The following is a 20272-nucleotide window of genomic DNA, read 5'->3' as shown; positions in this document are numbered from 1 at the left end:
TCTATCCTGGGAGGAAATAATCCATAACCTTGGGTACTAGGAGGGGATTAAATTCCTTAAGGAAACACTGTGAATTCAGTGGGCTCGGATTAAAATTCTGTTTCTGATTTTCATTTCTGTTTATGTTCATTTATATTTTTCAGAATTATTTTACAAATACAGTTTACTAACATATTATAAAGAACATTTTAACTAAAAAACTTTCAAATTATTACATTAATCTACAACAACAACAACGACCCAATGAAATCTCACTAGTGGGGTCTGGGGAGGTTAATGTGTACGCAGACCTTACCACTACTCCGAGGGAATACAAAAGCTGTTTCCGAAAGACCCTCGACAAATTATTACATTAATCTAAATTTGATAAATGGCATAAAAACATTTGATTGTTGAACTTAAGTTTTTTCATGATAGGTATGTATACATATTGCTCTTGCGTTCGGGGACTCTTGTAAAGTGGGAATAATTGTTTTTAAAATCTAAATACTTAATACCCTTGTAAAGAAGAAATTGTATTAGTAACATTAATATTTTTATTGTATTTTCATAATAAATGAAGTATAAATTTAGATTTTAAAGTATAAAGGTTATGCTTGCAGTTGAGTGAATATAATAGGAGTGGTTAGTGTAATTTATCTTTGATGAGAAAAAATAAGAGTGTAATTTATCCTTTAATTTTTTTTTTTAAAAATATGTAGGAAGAATCAGCAAACCCCCCTCACAAAAACCCTTCCCAGTGATAATAATTAAACCTCGCAATCTGAAGCTTAAGATTGAAAGAAATATCAACAATGGAAACTCACTCGGACGGCACCGATGAAATCACCGCCGTGAAGGAGCTAAGGCAGCAGCACGAAACCCGTATACAAACCCTGCACAATGCTCAATTGGAACTCATCGCCTCTCTACAAACCCTGGTTCCCGACATCGTCTCTTCACTCGACCTCTCCCTCAAGACCATTTCGTCCTTCAATGGGAAACCGTTTGCCCCTTTACCCAACCCCCTCCCTAACACCCCTAACCCTAACCCTAATTTACTCGTACCCCCGAAGATTAACCCCAATTCTAGCAGCGGTGCACACGCAAAACCTGTTTCGGAAGCTTCTGGAAGCGTTAATGAGAGGGATAAAATGGTAATTGATGAATGTGGGGGGCCATTGTCGCTCGTAAGGGCGATGGTTGCAGTGTGTTTGTTAGAGAGAGTGCCGTTTACGGCTATTGATTCGTCTACTTTGTTACGGAAGTTAGAGAATGATCAGTCGCATACGGCTGCTGAAAAGACGGCGATTGGGGAGCTCGGAGGGGAGTCGGGGCCAATAATGGCTGTGGAAATGGCGTTAAAATCAATGGCGGAGGATAATGCTTGTGTAGAATTGGAGAATTTTGTTGTTAGTGGGAAATCTAGGGTTATGGTGTTGAATATTGATAGGACTAGGCTATTAAAAGAGTTGCCCGAAAGTAAGCAAAATGAGGGGAGTAGTGTAAGTGGAGGTAATCGGAATAATAATAATAATCAGGAAATGGTGAAAAGAGGGAGTGATAATGGAGGATTTATGGGAATGGGAAGGGCAATGAGTGAAATGTGGGAGCATTCACATATGCAGGGGATGACAGCTATGTTTCCCGGCAATATGGGTCCGAGAGGTGGGCATAGAGGTATGGTGGGTATGATGGGGATGCCTAGAGGTGTTGGTGTTCCGCCTCCGATGCCTAGACCACCAATGGGGCCAAATGGTGGGTTTGTAGGAGGAGGAAATTCTATTGCTTTGAAACCTAGGACAGAAGAAGATGACATGAAGGATTTAGAGAATATGTTGAATAAAAAGAGTTTTAAGGAAATGCAAAAATCGAAAACCGGGGAGGAGTTGTTGGACCTTATTCATAGACCTACCGCAAAGGAATCTGCCGTCGCTGCAAGGGTATTGGATATTCCACCTTTGTCGATTTCATTTCATCATATGATTTAATTGATAATTTTACTGAACAAATAGATGCTGACTTCTAATATAAAGTTATCGCAGATATCATGAGCTGATTAATTTGTATTCTTTGGTACATTGCATTATGGAAATAAGTGAAACTTGCTAAGTCACAGCAATTTCATATTTCTACTTCAATTGCAGTGTCCAAATTCATTTCTTCTTCTCCCTGACTTCGTTTTGTAGCCTTTTAGTTGAAATGGGTTCTCTTGTCCATATTGATTGAATTTGCTATGTTGCTCAGTTGCACGTGTTTTCTTATCTCTTGTTTCTTTCTCAAAACTTTTGTAGCACATTATCTCATATTAACTGGTGGCTTTTTATTTGAATGGTATTTCAGTTCAAAAGCAAAGGTGGTTCCCAGGTGAAGGAATATTGTTCAGCTTTAACAAAGGAAGATTGTCGACGCCAATCTGGTTCCTATATTGCTTGTGATAAGGTTAGACCAAGTCATTTTAGGTGTCACTGCTTTAAATATCTTATGACAATTAGAGTTCTGAAAATTGTTATTTGTTTCGAACATAGAATAGTAATCCTAACCATTAATGAAGATTGTAGATGGCGTTAATCACAATTTTATTAAAAGCCATTGATTTGTAACTTAAAGTGATGCGAAGCGAGGGGTTGTCGCTTCATGGGCGAAGCTACGGGTTTCAGCTAAGTGTGCGATTCAAACAATGACACAGAAATTGACCCAACGAGAAATAGTGGATTCTTTGATTCTCAACTATGAGGAGGTGGATTGGTATCAGCATTGTAGCATATTGGAAGTTAAAATTAATTATTTCATTGGAATTTTGATTATCATTGTACTAATTCTTGTATGTATGATATTTAATTTTCTTTAACTTTGCACTTCCTTTAAAGATGCATGTGCTTCAAGCTCCATGGATCCCGCCGCTTTTTGCGTTTTCTCTCTTTTAAAAGCACTTGTTAAGCATTACCTTTATTTTAGATTGATACGATAACTTTATTATGATGCATTTTAGGTTCATTTTCGGCGAATAATTGCTGTGCATACTGATGTCAACTTAGGTGATTGCTCTTTTCTTGATACTTGCCGTCACATGAAGGTAATTTCCATGACTAACTTGTTTACCCAAGGATTTGCTTTCATCTGCTGGAAATAGATTACTTACACTCATCTAATTGGCAGACATGCAAATATGTCCATTATGAGCTTGACTCGACACCAGATGTATCACCCATGATGATGGGAGCAGCTACCTTGCCCCCTCCGAAGTCTTTGAAGCCTCAGCGTGCTCATTACTGTTCAGAAGTAGAGCTTGGTGAACCACAATGGATTAATTGTGACATACGGTCATTTAGAGTGGATATTTTAGGGCAGTTTGGGATTATAATGGCTGATCCACCATGGGATATTCATATGGAATTGCCTTATGGGACAATGGCTGATGATGAAATGCGCACTCTAAATGTCCCTGCACTGCAAACTGATGGTCTTATATTCCTTTGGGTGACTGGACGTGCCATGGAGCTTGGGCGGGAATGGTTAGAGTTCTTCCCTCTCTCTCAATCTATTAAACATCTTCTCTGCTAGGTGATAACAAAAGTAGACAGGTATAGCTTGACTTAGATGTCTAGAATCTGTAGTATGACGCTGCATAACATGGAAGGCTCTTTGATAGTTTGTGTTGTGAAATGTCATTATTATTAGTGGGCGAATTGACTATCATTCTTGTGGAACATCATTATTAGCGGTGATAACATAATTCCTAGCTTTTTTGGTTGTTGAAATGAAGTAAGTAATGGGGATCCTATAACAATGGGGCATAGGCTAAAATATCACTTCTTATCTTTCTTCCAATTGTTTGTGTTGCAAAAAAAAAATAAAAAATTGAAGTGTATCTCTCCATTAACTTAAAACCTTTTTTTAATGATGATGGTGGCCGTGCTAGTATGCGCACACCTCGACTATTCTATTGTGTACATACTACCTCCCACTAGCACCGATAGTTACTCAGCCCGTCAAAGTTTAGGCAGATCATGAGAAGGAATCACATAGTTTATTTGTTTCTTCTAGAACTTGAACCCGGGTCTCCAAGGTTCTCTACTAACTTAAACTTCTAGATGAAATGTTCATACATTTCAATTATTTAATATGAAATCACGCCCAATCTTTGGCGAACCTATTTTCACACAATCAGCATTAAGGTCTATGTGTGAACCCCCAACACCGGCTTGCACGTACAAGAGGGTAGATAGTATCTCACATTGGATATATAACGGCAGAGAAAATGGTCCATAAATGTGCTGGGACACTCACCTCTTACCTTAAGTTTCGGATGATTGGTCAAATAATTAAATACTGTATCAGAGGAGGCAGAGGTCCTAGATTTGAGTCTTGCTGAGAGCCGTCATCAAATATATCTCTATGTGCTTGGAACAAGAGTTAGGTCCACATGTGAGAAGGTGTGTTTGCAAACAAATAAATGAAAGTGTCCCCTTTTTTGTAATCATTGCATTTCTTGGTGCCAGTAATATAACTTCTTGCTTCTTAAAAAAAAAAAACCTTCTCTAATAGCTTAAACTTTTAAAGAGAGGGTCACACAATTCAATAATTTAACAGTTTGGAACAAGTTTGAGATTACTTGATTTATCCAAAAAGGAAAAAATAATATCAGAAGATGCATAGTTGATTGTCACAAAGCCAGTCACTAACAACTGCTTGTTGGCTACTACTTATGTGTATTGGCGCAATACCATGTGTTCAAGAGTTGTTTCTGTCATGATTAGGAGTGGCAAATGGATAATATGGTTCTTATCCATATTTGACCCGTTTTTAAAAAGTTCATTATTTAACCCATTTTTAGTGGATAATATGTGTGCTTAACTGTTTTCTTTTAACCATTGTGCCACCCCTAGTCATGATGATGGGCTTAGAGTTTGCTATACACCTGTAATAATGTCAGTGGTAAAAGAGAGCCTGAGCTATGAATTGTTAATTACTGAATAGGCAAGTCGGAATGTTTCTTTAAATTATTGAACCAAGCACTAGAAGCTTATTAAAAAAATATAGGAGTTTGCGTTGTTAACTTTGGGGCAAATTTTACTTGTTCTATTTTGTGGTGAAGTTGACAGAACTCTGAAGACTCAGGTCATCATTTGGTTTTATGTATTAAAATTATATAATTCCTGCTCTGTGAATAAAAGAGTTATGACTGCTAAGTTCCATTACATTGGTACCATTCTTGCAGTCTAGAACTTTGGGGTTACAAACGTGTTGAGGAGATCATTTGGGTTAAGACCAATCAACTTCAGCGAATCATCAGAACTGGTCGGACAGGCCATTGGCTCAATCACAGTAAGGAACACTGCCTTGTTGGAATAAAGGGAAATCCAGAGGTAAATAGGAATATTGATACTGATGTCATTGTAGCAGAGGTTCGGGAAACGAGTCGTAAGCCAGATGAGGTGAGAAAAATTTAGATTCTTCTGTTCTTTTCGTAAAAGGAAAAAAGAGCTAGAAACTGAAAGCTTCAAAGCGTAGACACGTTTATTGATGTTCATGGAATAGCCTAATTTTATAAAATGTCTGTACTGTTAGGGCTCGTTTGGTACGTGGGATCTTGGGATTAAATTTGAGATGAGTTTATCCCACGTTTGGTTGGGATAAAATAGCTGTATAACTAATCCCGGGATTAGTTATCCGGGGATTGTAGTGTTATTTTATTCCTACGGGAGGGTGGGTTGACAATCCCAGGATAACTAATTCCGGGATAATTAATCCTACTTAACTTGTTTCCCAACCAAACGACCCTTAGTGTTACATTAAGTTTAGTGGTTGTGATTCTATGTTACTCCCTCCGTCCCGATTTGTTTGATATAGTTTGGATTTCAAGAGTCGAACCCAATTTGTTTGACACAGTTCTGATTTCAAGAGTCAAGCCCAATTTGTTTGATACAGTCCGGATTTCAAGAGTCAAACGAGCTTTTTCTCTGACCACGATTTTTGCATATGCCTTTTGAATATTTTGAATTGTTAACTATTGTGACTTATAGTACTTTTTATGTAGTTTCCAAATATGTAATTTTTATTTCAAAAAACTTTAATATTCTATGTTCGAATTCATGGTCAAAATTAAGAAGTTTGACTCTTGAAATCCGTATAACAAATTGGGACGAAGGGAGTATTTTAGCATCTATTCTTATTTTTTCTTGATACTTTGACTGTTGTTGGGTTATACATAAACAATGCTTTTGCTTTGACATGTTAGATGTATCCCTTGCTCGAAAGAATTAGTCCAAGGACAAGAAAGTTGGAGTTATTTGCTCGGATGCACAATGTTCATGCTGGGTATGCATTCTTGATCTACTTGCTGATCTTCAACTGAAAGTCAGAGACTATTAAACATGGTTTTTAGAATGTTGCACCCGCACAATCACATATGGAGGGAACTGTTTTGGGCTTCTAACTTCTACTAATAATTTATGTTCTTGATTTAAAGTACTTCCTTATCACATCTTAGAACATAAGAATGTGATCCTACCATATGTGATGTAAAAAATAAGTCCTTTTTGCTTGAAATATTAGGTTTGTGGGTCAGTGCTAGTACAGTAGAAGAAAGCCTTTTTTTTCTATTTTAATTTTAAAAATAAAAGCTTGATAATATCCACATATTTAGTGGAATACTAATTAATTCTCTTCTCTTGTATGTTCTTCCCAAAAAAGAGAAAAACAGTAAGATTCTCAAGATTTTTTTTTTAGTGAAGAGAGTAATTAGTAAACATTATCAGACACCATTCGCAGAGAAATGATTTAATGTCATCATATTTTTCCATTGCACTTAGTTAAGATAAATTCTCAATATAACAATCCATAAATGTATCAGGTGGATGGCACTTGGAAACCAACTACAAGGGGTACGATTAGTTGATGAAGGGCTTAGGGCGCGGTTCAAGGCTGCTTATCCTGATGTGGAGGTGCAACCTGCATCACCTCCAAGGGCGTCCGCAATGGAAGTAGATTCAAGTTCTAATCAGATGAAGAATGCATTTGCTGGAGGGGAACTAAAGACTGCAGGGACCCAGTTCGCTGAGGCCACAGCTCCAGATGCAGCCTGTGCAACTGAAGGAAAAGCAGTAAAAAGCGATGTGGAGATGGCAAGCTAATAACTTTGTTTCAAGAACTAGTTATTTTCCTGTAACACTTGGTTCGTCCACGTAGTTTGCGCTGCCTATTTCTACCTGTCTCCGACAAGTTTTTTGCAGATGGGTGTGGAGTATTACTTCCATTAAGATTATCGGGTGGCAGGACGAGTCACAATGTGCCTGCAATTAGCCATAAAAAAAGAGCCTAACAGCAGTCTTAAGAATAGTTGGTTGATAGAATGTAATACTCTCCCTTGTTTGTTGTTTGCTGAAGATTAGGTATTGTGTCATATACATGCAACTTGTTAGGACATATATCCCTTTTGCAGACTTCGTCCGCTTAGTGAGTGGCTGCCCTGAGTGTTGGGTGTAAGTGTAATCTACGTCTAAGCTCAAGAATGATCAGACACCTACTCTTTTTCTGGCTATTGCAGTTTACCACTTTTCTGTATGGTTTTCCATTGCAAGCACTCAACTGAACCCCTCCTAGTGTTTACACCCAGATTACTTAGATTTAACTGGGTCAGTATTAAATTATATAAGCAGTTATTTTTATGAGTAAAGTTCAGTTGTAAAAAATTTGGGATGTGATTTTGGGTGTATAATTTGACACTCATCATTTTATTTTTCTTTTGTTTTCCTCGAATCTTACTCCCTTTGGTCCACTTTATTGATTTATTGGCTTTTTTCTGTGGTCAACAAATATTTTGTATTTTCATATATTAAGAAGGAATTGACTTTTTTTTTTAAAGTTGTCCTTTGAGTAAAGAGCCTAGGAGTATTTGTTATGCTTTCAGTGAACAATTAAGGTTAATATAGTCAATTTTATTGTTAATTAATGTTAAAGGTGGATTTCTTATTATGTGTGAAAATAATTAAAATATCAATTAAAGTACTAAAATATTAAAGTAGACCGGAGAGGGTACTAATTTTGAAGTGCTTTTTTTAATTTAGTGTTTTCTTTAAATCTTGTTTAGCTAAACTAAGTCATGAAATAACACACGTAATATTTTTGTTCATATTATAACACACTGCAAATGACATTTCGTCAATTTATATATCCAAGTTTAAATCCTACATCACTTATCTTGTGGGTTTAATAAAGATTTTAATTCAACGACCCCTTGGTGCCTTTTCACGAGAAAGGTGCAAAGTGTTGTCGGCGAATTGCTGGCTACAGCTAGCATGCATATGCCAAAATAATATTATAATTATAATATTGGGCACTAATGTTTTGTCTTTTTGAGTTGGTACTATTAAACTTGTGAAATGCTTTTACTCGGAAAATATTCAAAAGAGGCAAGTCTTGAAATCCTCAAACTCCAGTGCTATGATGGTTATTGGATTGTCTCGTGGGGTTTCTGCTGAGCTATAGCCTCGCACCTCCATCCAACTATTTATCTCTCATATAAATATATTTTATTCTATTTTAGTTTTTCTTAGGGGTATCGCGAAGATATAGGAAAACAAATTAAAGTGAGATATTTCGCACATAATGAGAGCTTAGTGCATTGAACTGTCCTAGTCATGAGATTTTGCTCAATTTTAAATTTGTATTTCCTATTGTTCTCCTTTATTTTTTTCTTTTCCTTCGAACCTTACAGTCCAGAATTAACTTTTACTTTTTTTAGATGGCCTTGACAGTTTACTGTTATTCATAGCTTCTATATTTTCTTTCCCCTTTTCCTTTTCCATATATACCGGGGTATAGATTTAAAAATTATGACAACCAACACAAAAAAAAAAAAAGAAAAAGAAAAAAGAATTCATTGAAAAAGCAGGAGGGAGAGATGGATGACACAAAAATATTGACTATAGTAGAAGAAACTCAATAATTTTGCTCAAGGGAAAACGGTAAGCTCCCCCCAATAAACTCATCATCACGAATGAACTCTTCACAAATTTAACAACAGACAGACAAAATATAATGGCTCAATACAACAAAAAATATGAATGAAATCTCAAAATGTACTGTTCCAAATGTAGTATTACTTCTCTAAAAAATGGTGCTTCCTAGAAGCAGTGTGAGAAACACTGATCCAATGGCACCAAAAATAGAAATATGCAATTTCCCAGAAGATGATTGATTAGCAGATTGGACAGGAATTGAGCCAAAAACAGTAGGGTAAGCAGGTGAATCTGCAGATGGAGCAAAAGCAGGTGAATCTTCTTCATAAGTTGTTCCATTTCCTCCTGGTATTGAAATATGAAGTTTCTGTGACTTTTCACAGTGTCCTTCTGCTCCACTTGTGAAGTAAAATTCCCCAGGTCTTGTAATGTTGAACAGAGAGTTGCCATTGTTCATGTACAAGATTGGATTTTTAAGGTTGCAACTGTTGTAGTTCTGTTTTGTCACCTGTATTACTGAATCTTCACTTGGTGGGTACAAAAACACTGCAAAAAAAAAAAAGAAAAGATTAATTCAAGAGCCAGATTGATGGGGTTGAATATTTTATTAAAGGGTATGTAAGAATGGGAAAATCTTGAAGATCTAAGCAAGAAATGGGAGGCTTACTGATTGAATCTCCAATTTTGAAGACATGATTCTTGGACCATTTGGTATAGACATCTTTATTTGCAGAAGAGGGTACATTCCAAGCACTTAAATCTCCAACTTTGTACTGATAACACAACACTTTGGTTTGTATTAATAGAAAGAACTGAAAAATAATGTACAAAGAATGGTACTTTCTTGGAATACTAAGAGTAGCCATGACTTGCGCAACTTTGTCTCTCTTCACTCTTTGTTTCCCTTTGGACAAAATTGAGTGTAAATACACAAAATTAGAAGAGAGAAATTAGCACCTATATCACTGAACCAGACATGTGCAGAGTTACTAAAATGCCCTTTGTCTTTTCCCTAATAGCAAAATTAGCTAGAAAAAAGCTGCTTGCCGTCAAGGGTAAAAGAGGGATCACAAGCAAAAGAACAAAGTGTGGAGTTGGGTAGGGTCAATTATTTGAATAACAATAGCACATGGACAGTTGGACAAAGAAACACCGGATGCAGCTTAACATGGGAATGGAAAGGACTAGAGCAGGAAATGGTTTTACATATAATTTTAGTTTATACAACAGTTACCATGTGCCTTGTGCCATTACCATTATTTATTTCAGTTTATTAATTTTTTCAATTTTTGTAAATTTTCTATTTACAATAACTACGTTTCAATCCCACGTAAGTTAATGTCAATAGTATTAGTATTATTCATGTCGCTCCATTTAAGTAAATCAGTCAACACAAGAACCAAAAGAAAAAGAACACACGCTGAGATTCCATTTTACACAAACCTTGTGAAACCCTTCATTTTTGGGATCCCAAATGGCCAATTCTAATTGTTTAATGAAGTGGTAAGTTATAACTAGTTAAACAGTGATGAAAGTCAACCTATATCTGATGTAGATTTGCACATTATCTACAAATATACAGCATACAAGTACGAATTTTTTGCTGCACTATTGGTTTGTTCATTTGCAAAGTTTTGGTCAACCAATTAGGCCCTTCTTTTTTGGCACCTTAGAATGTTACTCCTTACTCTTTTCCTAGAAAAACTCAACCTTTCTCTACTTCATTACTCGTTTTAATTTCAAGTTAAGCGTCAATCTGGCTTAAAATTATTGCCAAGAAAGTTATGTAAAAATGAGTATTATTCAGAGTAAATATAACAGCACGCAGCGTCTTATACATATCATAGACATATTTATAAATGAATTAAAGAAAAACCAAAAATGGCAAATATGCTTTTACATTATCAGAAAAAACAAGCAATGCAGTGTAGCAATGCTGCATCAGCTATCATATATTGATAGAAGGATACCCCTATTCTCATAGTTGCAAAATCTCCTTGTTGCATGAGCTCAAGAAGGTAGCTTCTCCATATCCTTCTGACCAATAAAAACCACAGGTTTAGTAGTTCATAAGCAGCATTCGATTTACCCACTGATTTTTTGCATAGAAAACTGATAGTTGTTCTGCATAACCTCGCTGAATTAATGAGTCCAGCGACTTGCATCAACTTAGGCATTCAGGGGCGCGGTTTCCATTTCTCTCTCCTTGTGTGTTGCCCAATCTTGAGTTTCTGCAAATGCATCAACCAAAGAAAAATCTTATATCTGTGTCAACTTTCGGATAGTTAACCCTTCAACAAACCCCGGGACACAGATCTGACCTACTAAAATGAGTATTATCGTTTTTGATGAAGAAAAGAAACAACAACAACAACATACCCAGTATATTCCCACATGTGGGGTCTGGGGAGAGTAGTCTGTACGCAAACCTTACCCCTACCCCGTGAAGGCAAGAAACATTGGTCCCAAAATCTATATTAGTATTACAGAGTTGACTATTGTTCACATAATCTCATATCTCCAATGCTGAGTCATTCGTTGCGCTAACTTTCTATCAAACTCGCAGTAAGGACTAAAAAGACAATTGGAAGCTATTCTTACTTGACTTTTCAGCAACAACAGAGAGGCGTTTCTGCAAGACTGATGCCACAAAGAGGAAAATTGAGCACATGCCAAACATAACAGTTATTGGAAATGCGTCAACCTGAACAAAAGAAAAATGGATCAGTAATCATATAAAGGGCAATCTTTGTATGAGGATATACATCACACATAGTGCGTGCCTTTGTTACTTAGCACTGCCTGCCACAACACAGGGTTATAAGCTAGTATCTTTTTTTCTTAGAGCCTATGTTGTGCGGACTCTCCAAAATACTGCCGCACCCGTGTCGGATTCTCTAAAAATACACTGCTTTTGGAGAAACCGACACGCACCTGGCAACATTTTCGGAGAGTCCAAGCAACATAGCTTAGAGCTACTCTGCCTAAAATTACATAATATATAGAAGTACAATGATAAGTAAATGATACAATATTACTTAGGTTGATGTAATAGTTAGATAGGAAAAGGAAACTCACGTTGTACAACACAACGCAAACGAAGATATTAAGAGGAATGCGGAAAAAGTTCATGATTGTGCTCCTAGCCTCCTCAGGAATGTACTGGGACCTCATTTTCATTATAGAAGGCCAAAATATTCCAACACAAGCCTCAAATGCACAAAAACCAAGAAGCTGAATGCATCCAGAAAAAGAAATGCCTCCACCTTTTTCATTAGCAGGTGTCACCAATAACTGTTTAAAGTGAAAAAGAAGTAGTGGAGTTAGTGAGAAAAAAAAAGAATTATGACACCTGCAGTTATGTTTAATAAAAGCAACCCCTAGGATTCTTTCTTACACTTGTGAAGACAGGGATACAGAGACAGACAGCAGATACTGCAAAAACAATCTGCATATAGCTCTCAACTTTGAGAGATGAGCGAGCCAGTAATCGAGATGCAAGGGAGCTGCCCAACATTGAAGACAACATGAAAGTTGCAAAGATGAAGCCATGAGGAATCTCCTCTGAATTAGGGCTCAGAGCAGGAGTCCACAGGAATACGAAAGTATACATCGAACCTTCGAATAGTGACTGTATAGCACCCAACAGTGCAATTTTCTCATCTGATTACGTAAGAGAAGAACTGTTAGAGAAGCTTCACAAATAAAGTACAACGCAAAAAAGCTTTTCCAACTGTACTATCTTTGTTAGAAAACCGTCGAATAACACAAGTAGAATAAGATTGTAACCTACTGCAGATGCGTCAGATAATTTGAAAAAGTTGCATTGAATTGAAATTTGGAGCACTAAAAACAAGTCAAGGAAGAATCAAAAAGTCTCTCCATTGCATTATAATCAGTTCTTTCTTTTACTAACACATCCTATGATATACTTGTCCGCAGAGATGAAATAAGGTCAGAAGAAGGGAGCAAAGCTAAAATTTGAAAATTACCAGAAGCAATTGCCACAGCAGCACCCTTGAATTGGGTAAGTAAGTCTTTGCTTTCTGAAGGGTCACCAAAATTCTCAGTCCAAGATGACAGTATAATGATCATACCAATAGCAAGGAAGCATGAAGCAGCATCAAAAGGAGAAACAGGACCCAGATTTAGTGTGTCCACAAGAACATTTCCAAATAGCCCCGACAAAATAGCCACAAGACCATTGCCAAGAAATATTGCTTTTGAGAATGTTAATGATAGCCATTGTTGATCAAAACCCCTCTGCAAGATAAGATACAAAATCAAATTCATTGAAAGAGGAATACATCAGAGAACATGATGGTACATGATACTACCATCAGATATGAGTGAACTAAGGATACACATTCTTAGTTGTAGATGGCTTTTTGATGTATAATGTATACTTAAGTAAGAATAGTTTGCTGCTTTATTACAGAAGAATGAAACTAAAAATTCTTACAAATAATAACTTTCTAACCCCAAAAAATTAATAATAATTGATAGTGGAATGTGTCCAATCGTTGGCAGGGATCTTAAAAGAACACCAAGGCAAGTCATCATAAAAGAATTTAAGCACCTTATTATGCTCTGCGACAAGCCAAGACTCAAAGGCTGAGAAAAGGAGAGAGGTGGCAATTCCTCCTAATATACGGCCCAACATCAAAATTTTGTACTGAGGAGAATGTTTGGTGATACAGCTCAAAATGTAAGTGATGCAGTACGTGACACAGGCCCGCTTTCGGCCCCTAGAAAAAATTTGAGTGTGATTGTAACGCTCAAAATTAAAAAGAAAAGCATTCAATTAAGAAAATATAGCGGGCATACTGTTTGTCTGCCAAGGATCCAACAATTGTTCCAAACAGCATGGAAGATCCAAAGCCAGCAATAAAGAGATGGCCAATCTCACCCTTCCCATATCCATATGTTGTGTAAAGGTAGTAGACATACGGACCCTGCAGCCAATCACCAGCTATTGCCAGAAAAAGGATCTCAGTAACTTAAGGGGCTAGAATTGCAGTCTCTGCATGATCAACAGTATACATGTATAGACAGAGGTATGATATAAAGATAAGCAAACACATGCATACCCACACAACTAACAATCATGATGCCATTATGGAAAAAGAGGAGAAACTCGTTATTCACCGAGTTTATATGTCCACGTGGTAAGCTTGTATCAATAAGATGAGAAACCAAGCAATTAATATATTGATAATTTCTTTCTTTTTGCAAAATTAAAGCTTTTATATGACCTTCATTATGCTCAAGAGAAAGTTCATTTATTCATTCCCTTTCTTCTTAGAGAGACTGGCTCTCCAATTGAAGATCATATGTGCTTTGAAACACTAATCTCATCTTGTGTGCCAAATTCAGCACAAGCTAAATAGCTAATAGATTTAAAGGTTGTAAAGTGGATTCGTTTAAAGTGGATGCTTCAGTGTTCCGCAAACAATCTCTCTTGTGTTAGTGCAGTTTTATAAATCCTAATCTTTAAAGCATGTTTGCTATGGAGTATGAATTAAGAATCAAAATTACCCTTTGGCCCATAGAAAATTTATCAGCACACTTTTTTACAAACTTGCAAACATAATTTCATTCTCTTTTACCTAACTTCAGAAAATAGTAGAAACAGCTAATACAATCTTTATAAGATATGAGACAAGCCACACTTGGAAGTCACAGTAAAGCACCTACGCCCCGTTACTGAAATATCATGGTTTATTTGACCAATATGGGAAATAGTAAAGTTAAGAACCCAAGAGTAATATTCAAAAAACTAAAAAGCAAACGACTAAAAATAAAATCTAAACGAACTCTGGTTGTTGAAGAAGCATGAAATAAGTGCATGATCTAATGGCCAAGGCTGAGGTATCATAACCTTAGAGTTATGTGTTCAACTCTCCCTGAAAGCTAAGTAGCCAAAATTTGCTTATATTTTTTCCCCAAGTAATTTTGTATGTACCATTCTCCATATACCAAACTTTCTGTTTACACCCCCCACCCCCCAGGGGGGGGGGTGTTCAATTGAATCTTATTTCATTTAGATATTACACCGTGCAAGTAGGGTAAAAAATTATCTTCTTCTATATATACACTGTTGAATCCTCTTTACACAAGGGAAGCTTCTAGGTATAGCATTTTAGCAGATATTTTTTTGAATCCCATAGTTAGGATTCCTGCCTCCGCCACTGGTGTTTACACCATCCATACATGATATGTATACATATTTATATGCTTTTGATAACCCCGAAATCTGTTGTTTGCTTATATCCCATGCTGTACACGATGAATTGGTAAAAAGGACCCAAAAAACGTGTAGACGCAAACAGATGCCTAACTTAAGCTATCATAACCATGATTGAAATTTTGACAAAGGAAGAATTCAAGAAAACAAACTACATTATCACACTGAATGGTTGGATCAAAAACAAAAAAATGCAATCTTTAATGGAAATTACCAAATCAAAAGACTCAAGACCCATAAATTTTACAAGTGGGTAATGCATTATATTGATTTAAACAAGAAATAAAGAATTTTTTTTGCATGAATGAATATACAAGAATTTCAAAATAGGGTAATGCATTATATATGATAGAAAAGAAAAAGAAAAAAGGAAGATACCCATCATGAGAGAATAAACAAGGATGTAGTTGTTCTTGAAAGAATTGAAAGCAGGTGAGGTTGTTATTCGATCTTTGCTTGTTTTGCTCAGCTCCAATGCAGCTACCACTGCTGACAAAGCCCCAAATACCAGAAAGTAAAACGCTTCCATTTTTTCTTCTTCCTTGTTAGATCAAAGAGAAATGGATCTGCTGGGGATATCTTTTAATAGAAGAAGAAAAGTAAATGGGAGAGAGAAGAAACAAAGCTAGTGTTTGTTAAAAGGAGAAAATGACTACTTACCTATGGATGGGATAGATTCGGGTTAAACTTTGGACGGGTTAGTGGATTTGGGCACGTTATAACCAATTTTTGGACGGGTCAATCAAAAATAGCCGGCGATTACCAAGTCAATGAAAAATAGCCACCGTTTTGCTGCAATAAAGACCGGTCCAGCATGTGCACTTGTGTATGAACTCCAGCATATTATGCTGGACCAGTATACTTTGCCGACTCCAATATAATATACTGGAGACTGGAGCACTGGTGCTCCAAACTCCAGTATATTATACTGGACCAATATACTTGCTGGAACTCCAGTATATTATGCTGGAGTTCTAGTGTACTTATGCTGGAACTCCATCATATTATGCTGGAGTTCCAGCATACTATCCTGGAACTCCAGTATAATATGCTGGAGTTCAAGTATACTTATGCTGGAACTCCAGCATAATATACTAGAGTATTTTCCGGGTTTTGAACAGTGTTTTCGCTCAAATTTATCTTTACATAAAAAGTGGCTAAATTTCGATTATTTTTGAAATTGGGCTATTTTTGAACGACCAGTTGTAAATCTGGCTATTTTTAAATTTCTCCCGAAATTTGATCGTAGAAATGACACCGGGTAGCCACTCTAAAGTGCTGCTATTTAGAAATTAGTCATCTTGAATTTCAGTTTTCGATTTATTTTTTGGGGACAAGAATATCCTCAAATTAAGATTTTTAGTTTAAAATTTTATAACAAAATAAGTATTGGCTAATCTCTCAATAGCATTCCTGAGAATGGCTATCCGTGCACTTGCCCCAATTTGATATACTGAGCACTTTTAACAGGCTCGATGGGTCCGTGTAGCCTGTCCAATGCATCCATGACGGGCACTTTTAATGTCACTAATTGGGTTAACTCTTCAAATTGTACGTACTAGCAGAATTAACTCAAACAGCCGTCGACCCAATGCCCTCGGAACTTATATAGCACCGGTTACATGTTCATAGCTGGTGCCAGCTATTTGCTGACTCATATCTCACTTTTCCTTTACATCCATGTGTCAAGTCGTCGAGCATCGATCTGTCGCTCATTAATTTTACCCCATACAGATAGTCCCCCTATTTTTCGGTGACAAAACTTGTGTTAGGGGAAGTAGATAAGATCCTTTTCCTTAGTGGAAAAGTTCTGAACAGTTTCTGACACTTGAAAGGACGCACGCCTCCTTGCACTTAATGAGCCGAACACATGTTATCCCATGATTCGGCAAATATTTTTGTCAGTTTTCAAGGTAATGATAACAATGAACTCTGCCGCCTATAAACTTCTCCATTACTCATCATTTGTACCTTTCGCTTTTGCAAATTCTTCTTCTTCGAATTTTCTTAAAACTTTTCTGCAAACTCCTTTTCACAATAAAATTTTCTTACTCAAATTTTCTACCACCATGTCTTTTACTACTTCTGTCCATGGAAACTCTAACCTTCACATCGGTGGTGACTCTTATAAGAAGAACAAAACCAAGAAAGCCGATGTCGGTTCCTCTATCACCAACACAATCATACCCTCTCAACTAAACTCTGACACAGATCTTCAAGTACAAAATGAACCTATTAACTCCAAAAATGATAGAAATTTGCCTATCAACATATATCCTTCTTTCATCCACCCTGCTAGTATTTCTGTTGTCAAGGAAGATTGTGACTGGAAAAAAATTGAGATCTGAGGCCCCAATGAAGTGGAAAGAGTCACCTTTAACAAACAAAGGTTCATGTACTTTTATACATATTCTTTTAATTTAAGAATGTGTCAAGACATTAATCCCATTATTTTAGAGTTTTGCCACCACTATCAAATTTGCTCGGCTCATGTAAGCCCATTACTATAGCGTATGGTGGTTTTCCTTCGGGTATTATGCTCCAGGACCAGAGAAACCCTCACTCTTTCTCATTTTATCAACCTCTACTCCCCTAAAATTTTGTGGAGGCATGATCAAACTCGGAAAATGGGGTCACCATGCCATCTTTACCGGTATCGATGATAATAATGACCGTAGTTAGATAGAAAGGTTCGTTGCCACCGCCACCGGGGACACCCTTCGGGCAACAGTACTCGCTATCCATGTATTTTGGAACTTTGCTCGTAAGTTTTTCAGATAATTTTTTTCTATTGCGTTAAATAAAATCCCTTCTTTGGCTAATGTTTTTAATCTTATTTTAGCTACCCGTTGGGTTCCACCATTGGTTTGAAACCTAACCCAATAGGTACAGAAGATTTTAGATTTCTCAACCCTAAACTCCCGTAGGTGGAAAGAAATTTCATTCAAGTTTAATTGGAAGGTCAAGAACCATAGTAAGTAAAACTTCTCTTTTCCCTTTTCAATCTCCAACATGACGGAGTACGAATTTGCTAACTCTCCATCATAATGCGCAGGCCTTCCGAAGGGGTCTTTATTTACCCCGTTGTTGAGGTCTCTCATGATCCAACGGTGGCCCATCAACAAATTCAAGTCATCCTTGACCAGAAGAGGGCTCGTGATACTGCTCTTACTTCTGATGAAGGTCCATCTTCCTTGAGTCCCCAAGCTAAGGATAATAACCCAAAAAGAAGACGTACCTCCACGACTGAGACTTAGGAGAAACCTTCAACAAAAGAAGCTCCAGCTGGACCAACCACAGTGGTCCTTGACGAAGAAGAAACCGATGACTATGAAGTAGCTTCTCTTTAGAGGAAAAGAAGAAAATCCCCTGCTCAATCGGATGCCCAACCGAATGAAATTCAAGGACTCTTCATAGAAATGAAAGTAGTTGAAAATGGAGAGTTTCGTTTTCGGGCTCCATTTGTTGCTTTCGATCAGAGGCATTCTATCTCTGATATTCCTCCACCTTCTACTTCAACACCAATTGCAGCAGCATCAGCTTCTGCCTCGCCACCTGCTCCAACTGAATGAATGGAAGATGTCTGTTCCCCTCGGTCACCTGATTATGGGAACATCGAGAATATTTTCCCGGTACCCATTCGAAACCCCGATGGAAAATGTAGCGTCACTCTCTCGATTTCGAATGAGTGTCATTTACTCTTCAAGACGGTGGACTTTGCTGACTACTTGAAGGCCTTGGCTTCCAATAAGGACCGACGGAAGATGGAAATTCTTTCTACAGAGTGTCTGATCAATAACAACATGCACTTCTCTGCTCAGGTGTCATCTCATACTTCTTTCTTCCCTTTTCTCTTGCTAGACATAGCCCTTAATAACTTTAATTTTTAACTTTCTCAGGCTAACCTCCTCGCCTCCGAGGGCTTGCAAAAGAAGATCCAGGCTAAAGAAGAACTTGCTACTGAACGAGATCAAATTTCTATTGAACGAAATCAACTTGCTAAGCGTCTCCTGCCTTTAGAAGCAAGTCTTGCTACAATGGGTGTACTTCAAGCCATGTTAGAGAAATCTAAGCAAGAAAAAATAGCTCACAGCCGAGAGGCCACACAACCGCTCGAAGAACTTGAGGAGTTGAAAACCAAGTGGGTTGAGCTACATGACGTTGTGACTGTAGCAGCAGAACTTAAGTATGATTCCATGGAACAAATCCATAATCTGGAAGCAAGCTTGCATTCCAAAATTGAGGAGGCTACTGCTACCGAGCATAAGTAAGCCAAAATGCAGGAAAGACTCAAAAAGGTCTTTGAGAAGAACCACGAAAATACGAGGATAAATACTAACCTTAACTGAATTTATGGCATTATGAGGGCTGAAAACAAACAGCTACATTCCAAAATCAACAAGCTTCGAACCAAATTTCAAGATCAAGAAGACTCCTTCCTCCTCGAGAAAACTTATGCGATTTACCACATGAGGAGGAAGACTTAGGAGGAGGCCAAATAAGACATTGCAAATATGGATGGTTGCATCACTGAAGCTCTTGAATTGGAGACAACTGCCTATAATAACATTCACGCTCGTTCCACTACTTCAAGCTCCTCGAGCACAAGTACTAAGTACTTGGGAACCGAAGAGGAAGTTGAAGAAGAAGATAAGTATGAAGGTACTGAATGGATGCAGAACTACCTTCATCTGTAAGAGATGTAGAAGATACTTCTCTTCCCTCGGACCCTGTAGGAAAAACCAATTGATGTAATGTATATATTTCTTGTAACTATGCCGAAACTTCTATTGAGTTTGGCATTATAATAAATAATAGATATTTTTTGCCTAATTTTCGTGCAAAACATTCTTTTATTTGATAAAGTTCGGATTTTTTTTCACATATGATAACTTTGATTCTGGGCATTCGTACTTCTGGTGTTTACCCTTTAACTATGAGGATTTCACAAGAAAGGACCTTTATGTTTACTGTGCTCTTGAAGAGGACGTCTCCTGTTCATTCAGGCACAAGCATTTGAAGTTTAACTAACTCTCAAATGAGAAAAGTCTTAATATATAACTTGGACAAGAAATAAAATAAA

The 20272-nt window shown here is 37.1% G+C and overlaps 3 protein-coding genes across 3 annotated transcripts; 1 reads left to right on the top strand and 2 right to left on the bottom strand.

Annotated features, from left to right (window-relative positions):
- The first annotated feature begins 664 nt into the window (after positions 1-664).
- Positions 665-7733, top strand: LOC109220278 (N6-adenosine-methyltransferase MT-A70-like). The gene is made up of 7 exons (XM_019384746.1): positions 665-1922; positions 2323-2421; positions 2972-3055; positions 3139-3494; positions 5201-5417; positions 6221-6300; positions 6836-7733. Exons 1-7 carry the CDS (start codon positions 795-797, stop codon positions 7113-7115), a joined length of 2244 nt encoding a protein of 747 aa, XP_019240291.1. The 5' UTR covers positions 665-794; the 3' UTR covers positions 7116-7733.
- A 1156-nt stretch (positions 7734-8889) lies between these two features.
- On the bottom strand, positions 8890-9882 carry LOC109220280 (stellacyanin). Its single transcript, XM_019384748.1, has 2 exons — positions 9610-9882; positions 8890-9488 (listed from the first exon to the last, which is right to left on the bottom strand). Exons 1-2 carry the CDS (start codon positions 9806-9808, stop codon positions 9091-9093), a joined length of 597 nt encoding a protein of 198 aa, XP_019240293.1. The 5' UTR covers positions 9809-9882; the 3' UTR covers positions 8890-9090.
- Positions 9883-10724: 842 nt separating this feature from the next.
- Positions 10725-15837, bottom strand: LOC109220279 (molybdate-anion transporter-like). The gene is made up of 8 exons (XM_019384747.1): positions 15568-15837; positions 13770-13914; positions 13522-13690; positions 12935-13205; positions 12340-12605; positions 12021-12236; positions 11544-11646; positions 10725-11173 (listed from the first exon to the last, which is right to left on the bottom strand). Exons 1-8 carry the CDS (start codon positions 15716-15718, stop codon positions 11112-11114), a joined length of 1383 nt encoding a protein of 460 aa, XP_019240292.1. The 5' UTR covers positions 15719-15837; the 3' UTR covers positions 10725-11111.
- Between the last annotated feature and the right edge of the window lie 4435 nt (positions 15838-20272).

This window comes from Nicotiana attenuata, unplaced genomic scaffold (genome assembly GCF_001879085.1).
Source record: "Nicotiana attenuata strain UT unplaced genomic scaffold, NIATTr2, whole genome shotgun sequence".
Classification (NCBI taxonomy): Eukaryota; Viridiplantae; Streptophyta; class Magnoliopsida; order Solanales; family Solanaceae; genus Nicotiana; species Nicotiana attenuata.
This window is presented reverse-complemented; position numbering and strand designations above follow the sequence as displayed.